This window comes from Rhododendron vialii, chromosome 9a (assembly GCF_030253575.1).
Source record: "Rhododendron vialii isolate Sample 1 chromosome 9a, ASM3025357v1".
Lineage (NCBI taxonomy): Eukaryota > Viridiplantae > Streptophyta > Magnoliopsida > Ericales > Ericaceae > Rhododendron > Rhododendron vialii.
Window position 1 is genome coordinate 28,127,724 of NC_080565.1, and position 16,255 is coordinate 28,143,978.

Below are 16,255 nucleotides of genomic sequence, written 5' to 3' on the forward strand. Positions count from 1 at the left end.
TGTGAATTGTGTAACTTCACATCCCTAAAAACAGAATTCATCCCCTATTGGAAAGAATTCACACGCTCTAAAAATAAAATTCAGGATTATACGGGTGGAACACGGTGAATTCTAAAAATTAAGGTAGTGTAAAGGGGTGTGAAATTCTTGATTTTAAGGGTATGAATTCTGAAAAGGGCCCCCAAGAATTCACACCCCCAAAAATGAAACGGGTGTGAATAGTGCAAAAAGGTGTGAGTTCAGAGGGGGGCGGGGGGGGTTGAATTCTGAAAATGAGTGTAAATTCTGTAGGGTGTGAATTCTTGAAGGTATAAATTCTGCAGAAGGATAAAATTGTAAAAACACCTTTAAAAAAAGTCCTGAATGGGATAGCACATACAAAAAGGGATCCACATAGAATTCAAAAAAAAAAAGAAGGACCGGTCAGGAATTTTAGAAACAAAAAGGGGTAAATCTCCCCCCCCCCCCCCCCCCCAAAAAAAAAAATTCAACCCACGGCATTTTCTTATTTTTTATTTATTTACTTAATAACTTTTATATCTTTTTTCATTTTTATTTATTTAATATTTTTTAAGTGTTCCAATTTTCAATCCGGTTGAATCGATGCAAAAATTTTATTTTTTTTATCATTTTGTCTTCAATGATCATAATGAATTTTTGGCTCGAAGGCCTTTCAACAAGTACCCTAAGACTTATTATTTAGTTTCAGGTCTCTCTTAGGGTGCTCATTGAAAGGTTTTAGAGCCAAAAATTCATTACGACCATTTAGGATGAAATGATAAGAAAAATAAGATCTTCGCACCGGTTCAAACGAATTAAAAATCGGAACACCTATTTTTTTACTCTTTATATGTATTTTTAAATTATTTAATATTATACCCGGCAATAATTCAACCCACGGCATTTTCTTATTTCTTATTTATTTACTTAATAACTTTTATATCTTTTTTCATATTTATTTTTTTAATATTATTTAAGTGTTCTAATTTTCAATCTGGTTGAATCGATGCAAAGATCTTGTTATCATAATGAATTTTTGGCTCGAAGGCCTTTCAACATGTACCCTAAGACTTATTATTTAGTTTCAGGTCTCTCTTAGGGTGCTCATTGAAAGGCCTTAGAGCCAAAAATTCATTACGACCATTCAGGATGAAATGATAAGAAAATAGACAAGATGTTGAAAAATCAGCTCGGGGACATTCGGAGGTCATTTCAGAGATCTATCAACATCCCCCGCCATTGGCAAATATATGACGAACTTTTTCAACAAGTAAGAACTCGCATTTCATTAGAGGTAATGGAGCTCATCAATGTTCAACTACAATGCGCTGAAGATGCATCCTACCTCCAGTTCCAGTTGTGCGACTGTACAATAAAAATTACGCACGGATTGCCATGCAGACATGATCTTGCATATTACCGTTGGTACTCCATGCCAATTCCGATTCAGAGTATCCACGATCATTGGACTAAGTTGTCCATGCGTGCGCCCATTGTGAATGACGAGGGAGAACGACCGGACAGAACATATGAAGTTATAGACAGATTACGTGGGATGGATCAATCTACACGAGAGCACATGATAGACAGGATTATCGATATGATGGATCCATCTCAGAGCAAAGTTCGAGGCCCAGCTTATAACACGGCTCATAGAGGTCGACCTACTAGTAGAGAGGAGTAAAGTGGACGATGCATTCCTTCCTTTACAGAAGCATCGACTTCATCATCTAGGGTCGAATCTAGGAGACGTGGGAGGGGTGAGGGAGTTCGCAAAACTCAAGCGAACCGTGCTGAATTTTCAGTTCCATCCATCCGTATCGACTACATTCAGCATTTACCTCGAGCTTATCAGCATTATATTTCTCACATTAATGACGTCCGAGGTGACGGTCATTGTGGATTTAGGGCGATAGCCGCTCACATAGAGTATGGTGAAGATTGTTGGGCTCAAGTTCGAAGAGATCTCATTAATGAGATTGAACAAAATATGGATCTATACAATGCGCTATATCCAGAAATAGGTTGGGCAGACCACTTTATACGGTCTTTAAATTACTTTGAAGATTCGGCACCAGATGAGTATTGGATGGACACTATGAGTATGGGAGTTGTCATCGCTTCGGCGTACAACCTTGTTCTGCATACATTTGATGGGCTTCCTTCAGGTTGTTTTACTCACTTCCCATTGAGATCCCCTCCAGTTCCAGCCCAAGAGCGCATTGAAATAGCTATTGCCCGTGTTGGGAACAATCACTTTGTGCAACTTTTCTTGCAGTCTCATTACCCTGTACCACCCTCCCCAATATGGTGGTGGAATAATTCATCAGACCAAGCTAAAAGATGGACTGCTTGTTATGCAACACGAATTAGTTTGTGGCGAGAAATAATGGAGACAAGACCAAGAGGGACAGGAGCAGAATTTGGTGGAAACATTGATTAGAAATTGAATTTTCATGTATTTTCACTCTTCAATGAAATTAGTACAAGTTATGTTTGGTTTGATTAATTAACATTAGTACAAGTTATGTTAGTATAAGTTATATTTTAATTATTCATTTATTAATTAAAATTATAGTAAGAAGTCTTTTAAAAGTAAAATAAAAAACTACTAAAAGTAAATTAAAAAAATGCTAGTAAAAGTTTAAAAAAAATAGTAATTAAAGTTTTTTATAAGTAAACAAAAAAAATTAGGAAAAATTAAAAAAAATTAAAACAGTAATTAAAGTCTTTTAATAGTATAAAAAAATTAGTAAAAGTAAAAAAAATAAAACAGTAATTATTTACTTTTAAAAATAAAACAAAAAAAACTAGTTAAAGTGAAAAAAAAAAAACCGGAAAAAAAGGGGCAAGGATGGAAAAGCATTGGGGCCGGGGGGTGGAAGGGGGGGGTGGGGTTGGTGCGAGAAAGAGGGTCTCTGTACAAAAAAGGTGATCACACAAGTCCGTTTGTGAAGTATAGTATAATCAATGCAGTTCCTGATCTAGCAATGGGTAATGACAATTATACTTTTGAGATCTATCAAGACAAAAAATGATGATTACTATTTTCATTTATGAGTTGAGAAGGGCATGCCATATGTATATATATGTGCCAGAGATTATGATCCACACAGTAGCTTTAAGGCCTCCTGGTGTCATAGTACTACCATCCTGATCAGTCCCTGACCATGCTATATATATCAGGGTGTTGTACCCATCACTATTTATCTACGAGCCCTAGCCACTGATCAAACTTTGATCAGGTAATTAAATTAACCAAGATTCTTTCTACAGTTGATCCAGTTTGAGAAAATAACTCGTCCACACTGAAATGTTGTTTTCTCTTTGCGAAGTTTCATGTCGATCTTATCACCCATGTGAAACATGCAGTTGTGGATGTAGTTTAGAGATTACTCTACGTTGCACAAGTAGACCCGAAACACCCGACTATACGCCAAAAAAAAAAAAATTACTCAAGTCGATCTTATCAAAGTTAGTCACCAATAATGTTACTGATACTATTACGTAGCTACATATCGGTGCATTGGAAAAATTAGGCTCATCAATTGGGACGTTGGGGGCTGCTGTCCCCGAATTCAGGGTCCACTCCGGTCTCGCTCCGATGATCGGAAGCGTTCACTTCGTAGAGCTCGTCGAGTAGAACAACTTTGCAAAAAATCAGCTTAATTGGATATCATTAAGTGCCTGATCGGAACATTTTTATCTTGAAAAGAATGAATCCGAAACACTGGATCAAATCCACTGTAACCCATGGACCAAGAGTTATATGGGTTCCGATCAGACACTTAATGATATCTAATTAAGCTGATTTTTTGCATAGTTGTTCTACTCGACGAGTTCTACGAAGTGAACGCTTCCGATCATCGGAGCGAGACCGGAGTGGGCCCGAATTCGGGGACAACAGCCCCCAGCGTCCCATCAATTGATCATAGGTACTTATTGTTCGTCCAAAGGTTTCTATGAAAATACTTTATTGACTTTGATGGTAACAAAACATATTTTATGAGAAATTTTTATGTATACCGGGGATACTGAGAGTGTTGGTATCTCTTCCGGTCCGTTTTCAATTTTTTGGCTATTTTTCTATCACATTTGGATAATTGGTTTCGTTCATTTTGTAGAGTTTTGCGAGACCTTAATCATACCAAAAGTCGTGTTCATCGGACTTTAGTAAATACATGATCAACACATGTGAAAATTAAAATAAAATAAAATAAAATTGGGTTCCGATTCAGTGTGTTTTGACCCAGTTTTGGTTTTTTTTCAATTTTCACGTGTAATGATTATGTATCTATTAAAGTTCAATAAACATGACTTTTAGGTACGATTAAAGTTCTCAACGAACTCTATAAAATGAACGGAGCCGATCATACAAGTTTGATCGGGAAATGGCCAAAAAATTAGAAACGAACCAAAGGGAATACTAACACCATTGGCATCCCCGGTATACATAAAATTTTCTCCATATTTTATTGGGAACGAAAAACAATTAATATTATGATATTCGGTATTGATTTGAATGAATGCATATTTTGTAGGAATTGATTAAGGTACACAAGGAAAGATTCTATATCAAATTTCTATCTCTAATAGTCAAGATCAAAATAGAAAAAGAGCGAGACGACCAAGGACAAAGTGTACTATTCTCTAAGATTCTAACGACTAGAAAAGTCTCTTTTTAAGGTGAGAATTGCAAGAAAAATCGTCCTCAAGCTGGTAGAATTTGAATTGGCAATCACGTGATGAGATACAAGATTTACCTTATGACTGACGCTGCTCCAAAGAAAGATTTGAGTTTGCTCAATTCTTGCAGACTTTCCTTATATCAACATTTGAATATCTTTGAAGGCAACGAATTTTGGAAAGTGTTATTCATTGGGAAAAGAATAAGAAATGATGAAGATTATATCAATACATTCTATTTTGGAAGGAGCTTCATTGAAGTCAACCCAGTTACGTACCCAAGAAAGAAAATGGATAGAATTGGAAAAGGCAAGATTTTAAGCCAAAACTCGATCGATAATCGCAACACTTATCCAATCTAACGCTAGATTTTAAGCCAAAACTCGATCGATAATTGCAATTCAACTGCTCTAAAGTTCACGTCAATGAGTGTTTGAAATATTTCCAGTCGCAACGCGTTATTCTTGATGATATTTTGGGTATCGTTACACTTTGACGATATTGACAGGCATCTGGATATGGCGATTGAAAGCTCAACTCAAGTAGCAAAAACAAGCTCTGGGTAGGTGAAATTGTTTCCATATGTAAACAAGTTCCATTGCTCAACACTCAATTTGAGTGCTCTATCGTCTTTTTAAGCATTCAAATTATTTTTTTTTCCAGCACCGCAAAATTTGCCGAGCAAGAACAGGGCAATGCTCTTAGGATACAACAGCATATCCGAAGCCAAAAAGGGTGTTGGCGATAAACCCATGACAAGCTACACGAAGAGTCCTAAGCTTTCATTGTCGATGGTTTCTGTTATTGTTGTGATGTTGGAAATTGACTAGAATTCCTAAATTGACTAGGATTCCTTTTTCTATTCGGTTTAAGTTTATTTAGTGTTTTCTTATTAATAGGGACCTTGGGGGTTCCTAGGGTTATGGTCTTTTGTTCAAGGGCTTAGATATTAGGGTTTTGTTTATGCTCTTAGGGTTCCGCCAAGGGTTTGTGTCTCCCTTTTGGGTTCCACCAGAAATTTGTCCCTAGATATCTGTTTGGTGCTTCAAGTAGAGTTATGGGTATAGCCGGCTCTTTGTTTCTCTCCCCGATTATAGTGAATCCTCTTGCTCTTTTCCCCGTGGAGTACGTTCTTGCTTTGTGCTAGAACGGAACCACGTATATTTTTGTGTTCTTGTTTATCGCTTGTTGATTTGTTATATTCTCAATTTTGTGTTCGGCACAACAAATTGGCATCAGAGCTCCGGGTTTCAATCCGAGGCTTTTGTTTTCCGCTGCGTATTGTGCAATTGGTGATCGTTTCAATGGCGACTCGTTTCGAAATTGCGAAGTTCGATGGGCAAAGCACTAGCTTCAGTTTATGGCGTATTAAGATGAAGGCTTTGCTTGTTCAACAAGGATTACACAAGACTTTGTTGGGAAAATCGAAAAAGCCTGCTGATATGCAGGATAGTGTGTTTGAGGATCTCGATGCAAAGGCGCTCAGTTCGATTCAGTTGTGTTTAGCCGATGATGTGCTTCGCGAGGTCGGGGAGGAGGATACTACTGTCGGTATTTGGTTGAAGTTGGAAAGCATCTATATGACGAAGTCTCTTACCAACCGGTTGTATTTGAAGCAGCGCCTTTATACGTTTCGTATGAGGGAAGGTACGCCCGTAAAAGACCATCTAGATGAGTTAAATCGAATTATTATGAATTTAAAAAATATTGATGTTGTGATTGATGACGAAGATCAAGCCCTTATTGTGTTATGTTCTTTGCCTGCATCTTATGAGCATTTTGTTACTACCTTACTTTACGGGAGGGATACGATTTCCATGGAGGACGTTAAGTCTAGTTTGTATTCGAAAGAATTGAGGAAAAAAGTATTCGGTGAGGGTGGTGATTTTGATGCTCAGGGTTTGATGGTGCAAGGAAGAACTTCTGAGAAAGATTATGACAGTAGAGGGGTTTCTGGCTCTCGTTCCACAAATCAGGAAGTAAAGTATTTTTACTGTAGAAAATACGAGCACAAAATACGGGCACATGGTGAGAAATTGTCCTAGGTTGAAAAATAAGGATAATTTTGAAGAGAAGGTTGTTGCTGGTATTGTTGAAGAAGATTCCGACGATTCACTTATGGTTCTTTTTGTGAGTGTCGGTGATGTCTGTTCGAATACCGAATGGATTCTGGACTCCGGATGTTCTTACCACATGTGTCCGAATAAAGATTGGTTCGATACTTATGAATCGGCCAGCTGTGGTAAAGTTCTTATGGGGAATAACATGCCCTGTAGAATTGTTGGGATTGGAACAGTTAAAATCAGAATGCATGATGGGTTCGTGAGGATGTTGTTTGGTGTTCGACATATACCAGATTTGAAGAGGAACCTTATCTCTTTGGGTACTCTTGACTCTTTGGGTTGGAAGCATACCGCTGAAGGTGGAGTCTTGAGGGTTTTGAAGGGTGCTCGTGTTTTGATGAAGGGTCGGAAATCGAATAACCTCTATGTGCTTGATGGTAGTACGATTGTGGGTGCTACATCTTTGGGTTCTTCATTGGTGAATTCGAGGTTGACTCAGTGTTGGGTTTTTAACTCTGTGGTAGAGTCGGTAATTAACTCCGTGTGGAGTTTGAGCAGATCTTCGAGTGCATTCGGGAGGAATGCGTTGGGTGGGAGGTGCCCGTTAGAAGATAGAGGCTCAATTTGGAGGCATGTGCGGCTGGATTTCCTAAGTCGCGTTTACAAGGTCAAGCAGGTGTGCTTGAGCCTTGCTCGTTTGTGCCGTTGCTGATCGCCCCGTGGGGGGGCTTTTGGGGGAGATGAGCGATTAAAGGAGAGGATTGCCTATAGTGTTGAATTCGATGGAATTCAAGTCAAGGTGGAGATTTGTTGGAAATTGACTAGAATTCCTAAATTGACTAGGATTTCTTTTCCTATTCGGTTTAGGTTTATTTAGTGTTTTCCTATAAATAGGGACCTTGGGGGTTCCTAGGGTTATGGTCTTTTGTTCAAGGGCTTAGATATTAGGGTTTTGTTTATACTCTTAGGGTTCCACCAAGGGTTTGTGTCTCTCTTTTGGGTTCCACCAGAGATTTGTCCCTAGATATCTGTTTGGTGCTTCAAGTAGAGTTACGGGTATAGCCGGCTCTTTGTTTCTCTCCCCGTTTATAGTAAATCCTCTTGCTCTTTTTCCCGTGGAGTACGTTCTTGCTTTGTGCTTGAACGGAACCACGTATATTCTTGTGTTCTTGTTTATCGCTTGTTGATTTGTTATATTCTCAATTTCGTGTTCGGCACAACATTGTGATTGTGATTGTCATCGTATTTAACTTGCACAACCAAGTTATTTTGTTAATTAAAAAATAATTCTTGCACACTCATGCTCCTTTTGTTACTATTTTGTTTGTCATTTTGCTTTTGGTTGTACGTTTAGAGTTCATCATGAAGGCAGAAGGCTAGATTACTTTCACAAAATTGGCAGCCTGCTAGTTACTAGTGGTGGATGAACCCCGCAAGGTTCTCGGCTGGGAAGGGTTGCAGTTTAATATCAATAATCTTTGCCTATTTAACAACCCCCCGCCCCCACCCCACCCCCCCCCCCCCCCCCCCCCCCCCCACAAAAAAAAATAATAATAAAAAATAAAAAATCTTATATGGAAAACCCTTTTTTATTATTTAATCACCCAATGCAATAAAGTGATGAATCTTTTGTTATGGAAACGCTTCATTCTTCTGCAGAATTCGCAAAGTTTTCGAGTTTTGAGACAAGATCCGATACGTAAAAGAGTTTTTTATTTTTTTCTTTGAAAAATATAATATTTCAACGACTATAGCAGAGGTAGAGTTTGGACTAACTTAACTTATTTTTTACCTTTGTAGATTTTTCTCAACTAGAGAAATAAAGAAATACAAAATGTACATGAAACTTGCAAAAGTTTAAAAAAGACAAAAATAAATCAAAACTAATTTGCCCATTTTACGAATATTTTTTTTGTTGGCGATATGTTTTCATATATTTTTTTTACTTTATAAATCTCTTTTCAAGATGAATGTTTAATCTAAAAAAGTTGAAGCAAACCTTCTCTCTCTTTTTTAACAGAACCTCCATCAACAATTTGAAAAGGGCACTAAGAGATAGGGATGGCAAACTCTCCCAAATTGTTGGTTACCCGAACCATACTGAACCACCGATTGGTCACTGATTGATGTGGTTTTTAACCAATTTTTTAACCGTAGTTTCGGTTTTAATTTCAAAAAGCTGGCTCATTCAGTTCCGATTTGGTTTCACATGATAACTGCACCAAAAACTTAATCGATCTGTAACTGTAACCAAACCACATTATGATTACGCAACCCATAGAAATGTATATATACATACATATAACATCAGAAGTACTTCATTACCGTTTTCAAACTCTCTCTCTCTCTCTCTCTCTCTCTCTCTCTCTCTCTCTCTCTCTCTCTCTCTCTCTCTCTCTCTCTCTCTCTCTCTCTCTCTCTCTCTCTCTCTCTCTCTCCCACGGCAGTCTTTCAAAGTACTATATTGAAATGTTGATCACCGGTTTGGGTGGAAAACCGAACCAAACTGGGGCCTTAGTCTACCAGAAACGTCAGATAGCCCATCCAGATGGAAGGCCGATAGGTTCAGGCCGAGTGGGTTTGGGCTCCAGGCCCACACACGGCAGTCAGCCCAGAATTTAAATCGAGCCCATGTCTTGATCCATCTCAAAGAGAAAACTATTGTATGTAGTCCATTCCACACTAAGACCGTGAGCCTCCATCCCTATCCCCTACAGAAATTCTGTTGGGACAGTTGAGTGACACACAGAAAACCCCATCGCCCATGGCTTCTCTTCTCTCCTTCCTCTCAACCACACTAATCCCACATCCCAAATTTACTTCTTTTGTACATGGAAACCCAAGAAATATCAAGAAAAACACATTCCCCTTGCAATTACTCAGAATTCCTCTAAAAAGCATGGTGGGTAATCGACCGCTGGTGGTTCTGAGCCGAGCTGTTGCGCCCACACGGGTTATTACTACCGAGAGGCTTCGGCTGGACAACCTGGGGCCGCAGCCGGGGTCGAGAAAGAACAGGAAGAGAAAGGGAAGGGGTCACGCGGCGGGGCAAGGAGGGAGTTGTGGGTTTGGGATGAGGGGTCAGAAATCGAGGTCCGGTCCCGGCGCCCGAATCGGGTTCGAAGGCGGACAGACTGCGCTGTACCGTCGAATTCCCAAGTTGCGAGGGATTGCTGGAGGTAATTTGTCAATTTGATGGGGGGTTGTAATGTTATTATGCTTGTTTGAAGGGGTTTGTAATGTAGTGGGTTTAATTAGGTTATGATTGTTGATGCAAGTAGGGGGGTTTTTCAACTGTGTGTTTGATTTTCCCAATGGTTATATAGGACTGACTAACGAACCGGACGAGCCGAACAAATTGTTCAAGCTTTGTTTGAAAACTTAACGTCAACTCGCTTTAAATATATGTTCAAGCTTGGCCTTTTCACGAGACGGAGTGATTTCAAATGAGCTTTAATTGAGCCGATTATGAACCGAGCCCCTTGGATTTCGTAAACATTGTAAGTCAAACGAGCCAAGCAGTTCAAGCTTGGTTTGAAAGCTTAACAAGCTCCAAAAAAAACAGCTTGGTATGCTTATGTAACAAACTGACCTCAAACTCGAACTTGAGCGGTTTGGTCCGTTCGTCCTTTATCAGCCTATGGTTGTATGGATGATAATATGTTTATCTCACCAATATTATGTGTGCACCATTTGTTTGAGGAAATTCGTTAAGTTCTAACCCAAGCATATGGGTGGCAAGATTGAGAACTAATATCATTCCTCACAATGACTAATAAGTAATAAGTAATAACATTGAAATGAGAGGTATCCACCTTGAGCCTTTCCTCGTTTGAACCTCACCCTTCGCTTAATAGCTACGCCATCCTAAGGTGTTGCTAAATGTAACTGTGAAATGAAGTACTATGAAAATAACCTGTGGGAATGTGCATGATTTATGTGGTTTTGCAGAATCCTGCCTACATGCAGGGGAGTGATACCTATTCTTCAATATTTGAGAATGAATAAGGAAACTTGAGTTAAATCTCATAACCCAAACCCCTTGTACACAAACACTCACTCAATCCAAAGAAAAACCCCAGTGAGATTATAATGATCCCATCATCCCTCACATTACCCTATAGCCAATGAGCTCTTGCCCACATGGCAATTCCTTGACTCTCCCAACTGGGGAGGTCTCGGATTCGACCCTCACATTAGGCGAGGTAGTGTTTCAGTGGTGGTTTATACCCCAATCTGTGGTGGTTTACACCCCACATCCCTTCCCCCTAGATATCGAAATAGTTAACTTCTCCCAACATTTTGACCCAGAAAATATTGTCTTGTACACTTTCTGCTATCTCTCTCTCTCCCACCGTAGTAAGCCTCGCGGGCACACTATTGAATAGGTGCTCAACATGCATCTAAACACTTCCAAGAGGAACTCCACCATGGAGCATCACCTACTTTGATCAAATCAAAAACAACACTAACAAAGTGCAATCGAACGCAGAACCGAAATTCTAAGAGATATTTTCCACTCAGCTAAAGTAAGCCCATTACAGTCATTCCTTTGTATTCTTCTCTAACAGTAAAACAAGCCCTAACATCTCCTTCAACCTTCAAGATGATAAACATGCTTGTTATTCTGGAATGACGACGGAAGACAATATTTGTGTTGTCGTGTAAAAAGGACACACGTATGATGTAAGAATACTACTGCTTAAGCCCGGATCTATAAACAAGCAGACTAATTTTCGGGAGGCACAACCATGAATTTCATTTATCTTGCCATTTCACAATCTTTGCTCCCCACCACTTGATATGATTGTACAAGTGTAAGTTGGTTTGATGTTATCTTACTCAGGGTGATATTCTGGTGGCAATAATGAAGGTTTTTCTTCCAATCTGATGTGCCGTATATCTGTTTGCATTTCTGTTTAGTCCTTTTTGTTATCCTTCTCTTCTGCGGTTCTGCCATTCACCCTCCAAATAAGCGGTTCAGTTGAGTGTCCCCAATTCAATCGGTCTGGTAGCATTTCTCGTATCAGCTCTTCTGATCTGCTAGATGGCCGGTTCTCTTTATAAGATATGTGTTAATCAAATGCACTTTGTGGTTTTGTAGCTCTGAAATTACAGGACCTAAATGTTATTTTTATTTCTCTCTTATGCAAAACTACTTTCGAATAATTCATGAATGAAGAAGCCAGGTGTTGACTGAGGTGCTCTAGATATGCCAACAAAAGATCTGAATAAATTTTTGGCCGAACAAGGTTGCATGTCACAAGCACTATTGTGTTTGCCATTCGTTGACAATGCATAATGGTCTGTGCTTTTTTTCCTTTTATTTGTGGCACCTTTTGCGAATTGTTTCTCCTATGTTAATACACATGTAAACCATGTTTGCACAACCAAAAGTTAGTTGGTAATTTGACGCAGTAAGAGTGTGTACCCCAGAGGTCAAATCAATTGATGAAACATACTGTTCATTTTTCCTTGAACCTTGAAGGTTTTAAGCACATGTATCTTTGTTGGTCTAGTTTTAAGTGCTGCTAGTTTTAGGCATTTCAATTAAGTTGGAGGAATTATTTGCACCTCCTATGAGGGGTAACTTTTTTCCGAGATCTGCTGTAGACAGTTTACTCCTTCAGGATTTTTTCTCCACTATTGGCAATCTGACATATTAGGGGCACCCGCATTCCTCGCATTGACTAATTAAGTATCAACTTCCTGCACAAATAGCTACCTTCACAATCATCTAAAAGCTATAAATTGGAAAAGCAATGGACAACCATTAGGGACATCCACATATGAGAACCCCAGGCATATGCCTTTAGATAGTGTATAATTGTTTTCTTGGTCCATACAAAGGGTTGTTGGGGATACTTGTAGGTTCCCTAGTCCCAATTCCGCAAAAATGAAAACTGGAGGTGAAAAGATGTGATAGATCAGAATAATATCCTAACTCCTAAGCACATAAAACTGTGAATATGTAAAGATGAGTGGGTCCAATACATTGCACCCAAGAGGTAAATCTGTACATTATTTGGATTGTCAGCAACAATGTTGTTGCTTGCCACAAATTACTACATATACCTAATGTTTATTATTTCAGAGTTCAATTTCTTTGTGCTGAGTAATTCATATGTAGCTTTCTCAAATAGATATCCAGAGATACTTGGAGACATATAGAAGTGGCTCGGCTCTAGTGCATCTTATGCGTGCCTGTGTGATATGCACGTTAATAAATTTAATTTCTTTCTATGCTGGCTCAAGGAATGCGTGCTGGTTTACCAAAGTATGTCCCGGTGAACTTGAAAGACATAGAAGCTGCAGGATTTCGAGAAGGTGAAGAGGTATCACTGGAGTCATTGAAGACGAAGGGTTTAATAAATCCATCGGGAAGAGAAAGGAGACTCCCTTTAAAGGTAATATGGAAGGAGTGGAATTTTTAGCACATGTTGCAGAATGAAACTGTCACATTGTTCATAGTTTTGTCTTTTTCTGGAGGACCGTGATATGGACCTACTTTTTGTGTGGCGCTGTCACTCGGTGAAAAGATCATCGTTTCCAACCACAAACACGAGTTCAACTCATTATTCTCGGAAAAACATCATTCAGATAGAGCATCAAAATAGTGATTTTAATTTCTGTATTGAATATCCTCAAAACCTGTCAAAATGGTATAATCTGTGAAAATTAGTGATTTTTCCATTTGGTGCATCTTTTGGTCAGAGGTACGCTTAATGCTTGCTCGTGAACATGACACATTTGGAATAGGCTTTATGTCCATTCAAACCAACTATTACACCAGTGATTCCATTAGATTTTGAAAATCCATTGTGTACTACTTTGTTGCTACGGCAAAAGTCCAACTTTCTGTCGGTCTCCAGCATCAGATGGGATAGAAGCATTGTAGATTTGTGGTACTTGCAGGGAAACAATTGCTTTAAACTTGTACTCTGATTAGTTTAGGAATGATAGCATGGTTGGATTCAGGTTCGAAACTATATTTTACTATGTGTGTGTGGTAATCAGATTTTTCTAATCCTCCTCTCCAAGGAGTCTTGGACTCTGAAGTCTGAAGCAATCTACATGTTCAAACCATCTCAATTTTCCAGGTCCTGTTATTGTTTTCGTAAACTCCTGTCATTTTCAACAAGCAAAGAGAAAGCCCTCACTCTGATGATTCATGGTTCACTGTCCGCTGATTAGTTTTTAGTGTTTCCCCCTTAAAGCCAATATGTAAATAATAGGTAGCAAAACATAGGACCGGTAGATGAAGAAAGTAGGGGGAGCATGGCCAAGCAACACGTTAATATGAAAGAAATATAGTTATTTGCTTATAAATCTCTTGTTGCAGATTCTTGGTGACGGAGAACTAAGCGTGAAGCTGAACTTTAAGGCCCGTGCCTTCTCAGCATCAGCAAAGGAGAAGCTTGAGGCCTCTGGTTGTTCCTTGACCGTACTACCCGGGCGAAAAAAGTGGGTAAAACCATCAGTTGCTAAAAACCTTGCGCGTGCTGATGAGTACTTTGCCAAGAAAAGAGCTGCAGCTGCAGCTGAATCAGCTGGCCAATCCTCTGCTTGAGCTACATGTATCGGCAACACAATTGAATGTTGTTGTACTGGCATGTGCTTTTGAGAGTTTTCGGGTTTCCAGAAGGTAAACTACTTATCTTTCATTAGATCCCAGTAGGTTATTCTGTTGATTCCTTTAAACTTCTGAAGTGGTCAAGGGGTTGATAATGCAATCTACGAGTCTCTGATTGGATAAAAGTGATTCTGAGTATCCGTTTATCACGAACGCATCACTTTCCCTTATCCTACTGGATGGTTAAACTAATTGACATGCAATGCACCTTCATTTTTACTCATAATCTCAAATGTTTGATTTCTTTGAAGTGGGTGACGCGCCATTGTTAGAAAGGATGTGGCTGGGTGAAATGGAATCAAAATAGTTTCAAAAGTAATGTGAAAGTTGTCGATCGAAGATCAAAGGAAAAAAAAGTAATATAAAAGTCGTGTGATGACAAGAGTTATTCATCGCTCCAGCTAGCCGATCAAAAAAAAAAAAAGTGTTAAGTATTCATTTTCTATCTTGCGGCAGCGCGGGTTTACTTTCTTTTTTCCTTTGTGACAGTAAGAGTTGGTTTGTGCTCCGTTTGACAAAGAACAAAGTGAATCATGTCATTGTCAAATGCAAGATATTGTGGTTTCTTATTTGATTGTGCCTTTTGTTTTTTTTTACTGTTGGACGCAATAAGGTTGGATTGTGCTAAGCATTTTTTTTTGTCTAGACAAAACTTCTTTATCCAAATAATTTCTTTTTTTAAGACGGTTAGTCCGGACTCTGGGCCAACTTTTTCGCACTTCGGAGTTCGGACTAATTTCATCACCGATCTAGTCAAAAGCAGACCATTCACGTCGGAACTAAAAAATTTGCAAGATCATTCTTGCGGTCTGCACAAAATCGAATCCTGGTCGTGTGGGGAGCAAACCCATCTACAAACCGGACTAACCATTGGGCTTATTTTTCCATGTCATGCGTAGGGCCTAACTTTGACTACACAGCTAACTACTCAGTGTATGCACATGACTCATTAAAAGACTACTATATGAAGGGAAAAAAGATGATTAATATAATATATAAAACGTCGAATTCACGGGTAGCAGCTGGAACCAACCTCGACCGCTTGATGATTGACCTTTCCCTTTAACTCAATGTCTTGGGCTCTAAATTCTACTGCAACAGATTCCCATTGACTAATCTTTAACCTAACCGCAATCCCCTGATTATTAGTGGATGGTATGATTGATCTTCCAGCAATTACTAGTCGAGATGCACAGAAGACTAGCCCAAACACCGGTAGTTTGGTACTTCCTCCGTTTTCATTCTTTTGTCTCTCGTTTTATCTCAACCGGATAAAAAATTAATTATAATTTTTAATTAGTAATACTATTTATAGGTCATATAGATATTGTTTTTTTTTTTTTTGAACCGCATATAGATATTGTTTGATAGATCTCAATGAGCTTTTTTAAACGATGTTTTCAAAATCACCTAAAAAATTATAAAATTGCAAGATATAATCAATTGAAAACTAACACAGACTCTTAAAATGGACTATAGAATAGAGATGGAGGGAGTATTTTCTTAACGTCAAAAAAATATTAACCTAACCCCCGGCCATAAAAGACTTTTGAGAAAAATGAGTCTAATATTAGGGATGGAATTTAGCCCACCATGGAGGAAAAAGACAAAAACCGAACGGTCGAAACTACCAGCTCTTTCACTTGCGGAAATATTTAGGCAAGTGGACATCTTCATTTTGCCTATTCACTATTTCGTGATTGACTGATTGTACTACGACGCTGTTCTCTATTTCAGTGTTTTGGTTGTTCATCAAGACAAAATATAATTGATGCTACGGTTGTCGAAGATGTTGCATTTTTTCATCGGGTAACCAAATTCAGATGCAACTAAATCAGCTCTCGCCTTTCAAAAAATAAATAAATAAGCTCTC

At 38.7% G+C, this 16,255-nt stretch overlaps 2 protein-coding genes across 2 annotated transcripts in view; both read left to right on the forward strand.

Annotated features, from left to right (window-relative positions):
• Positions 1–16,255, forward strand: part of LOC131301735 (uncharacterized) — a 75,393-nt gene that overhangs the window by 30,496 nt on the left and 28,642 nt on the right. The gene's annotated exons all lie outside the window — the stretch shown is intronic.
• On the forward strand, positions 9,424–14,507 carry LOC131301734 (large ribosomal subunit protein uL15c). Its single transcript, XM_058328131.1, has 3 exons — positions 9,424–9,928; positions 13,005–13,156; positions 14,092–14,507. The coding sequence occupies exons 1-3, from the start codon at positions 9,514–9,516 to the stop codon at positions 14,317–14,319; spliced, it is 795 nt and encodes a 264-aa protein (XP_058184114.1). The 5' UTR covers positions 9,424–9,513; the 3' UTR covers positions 14,320–14,507.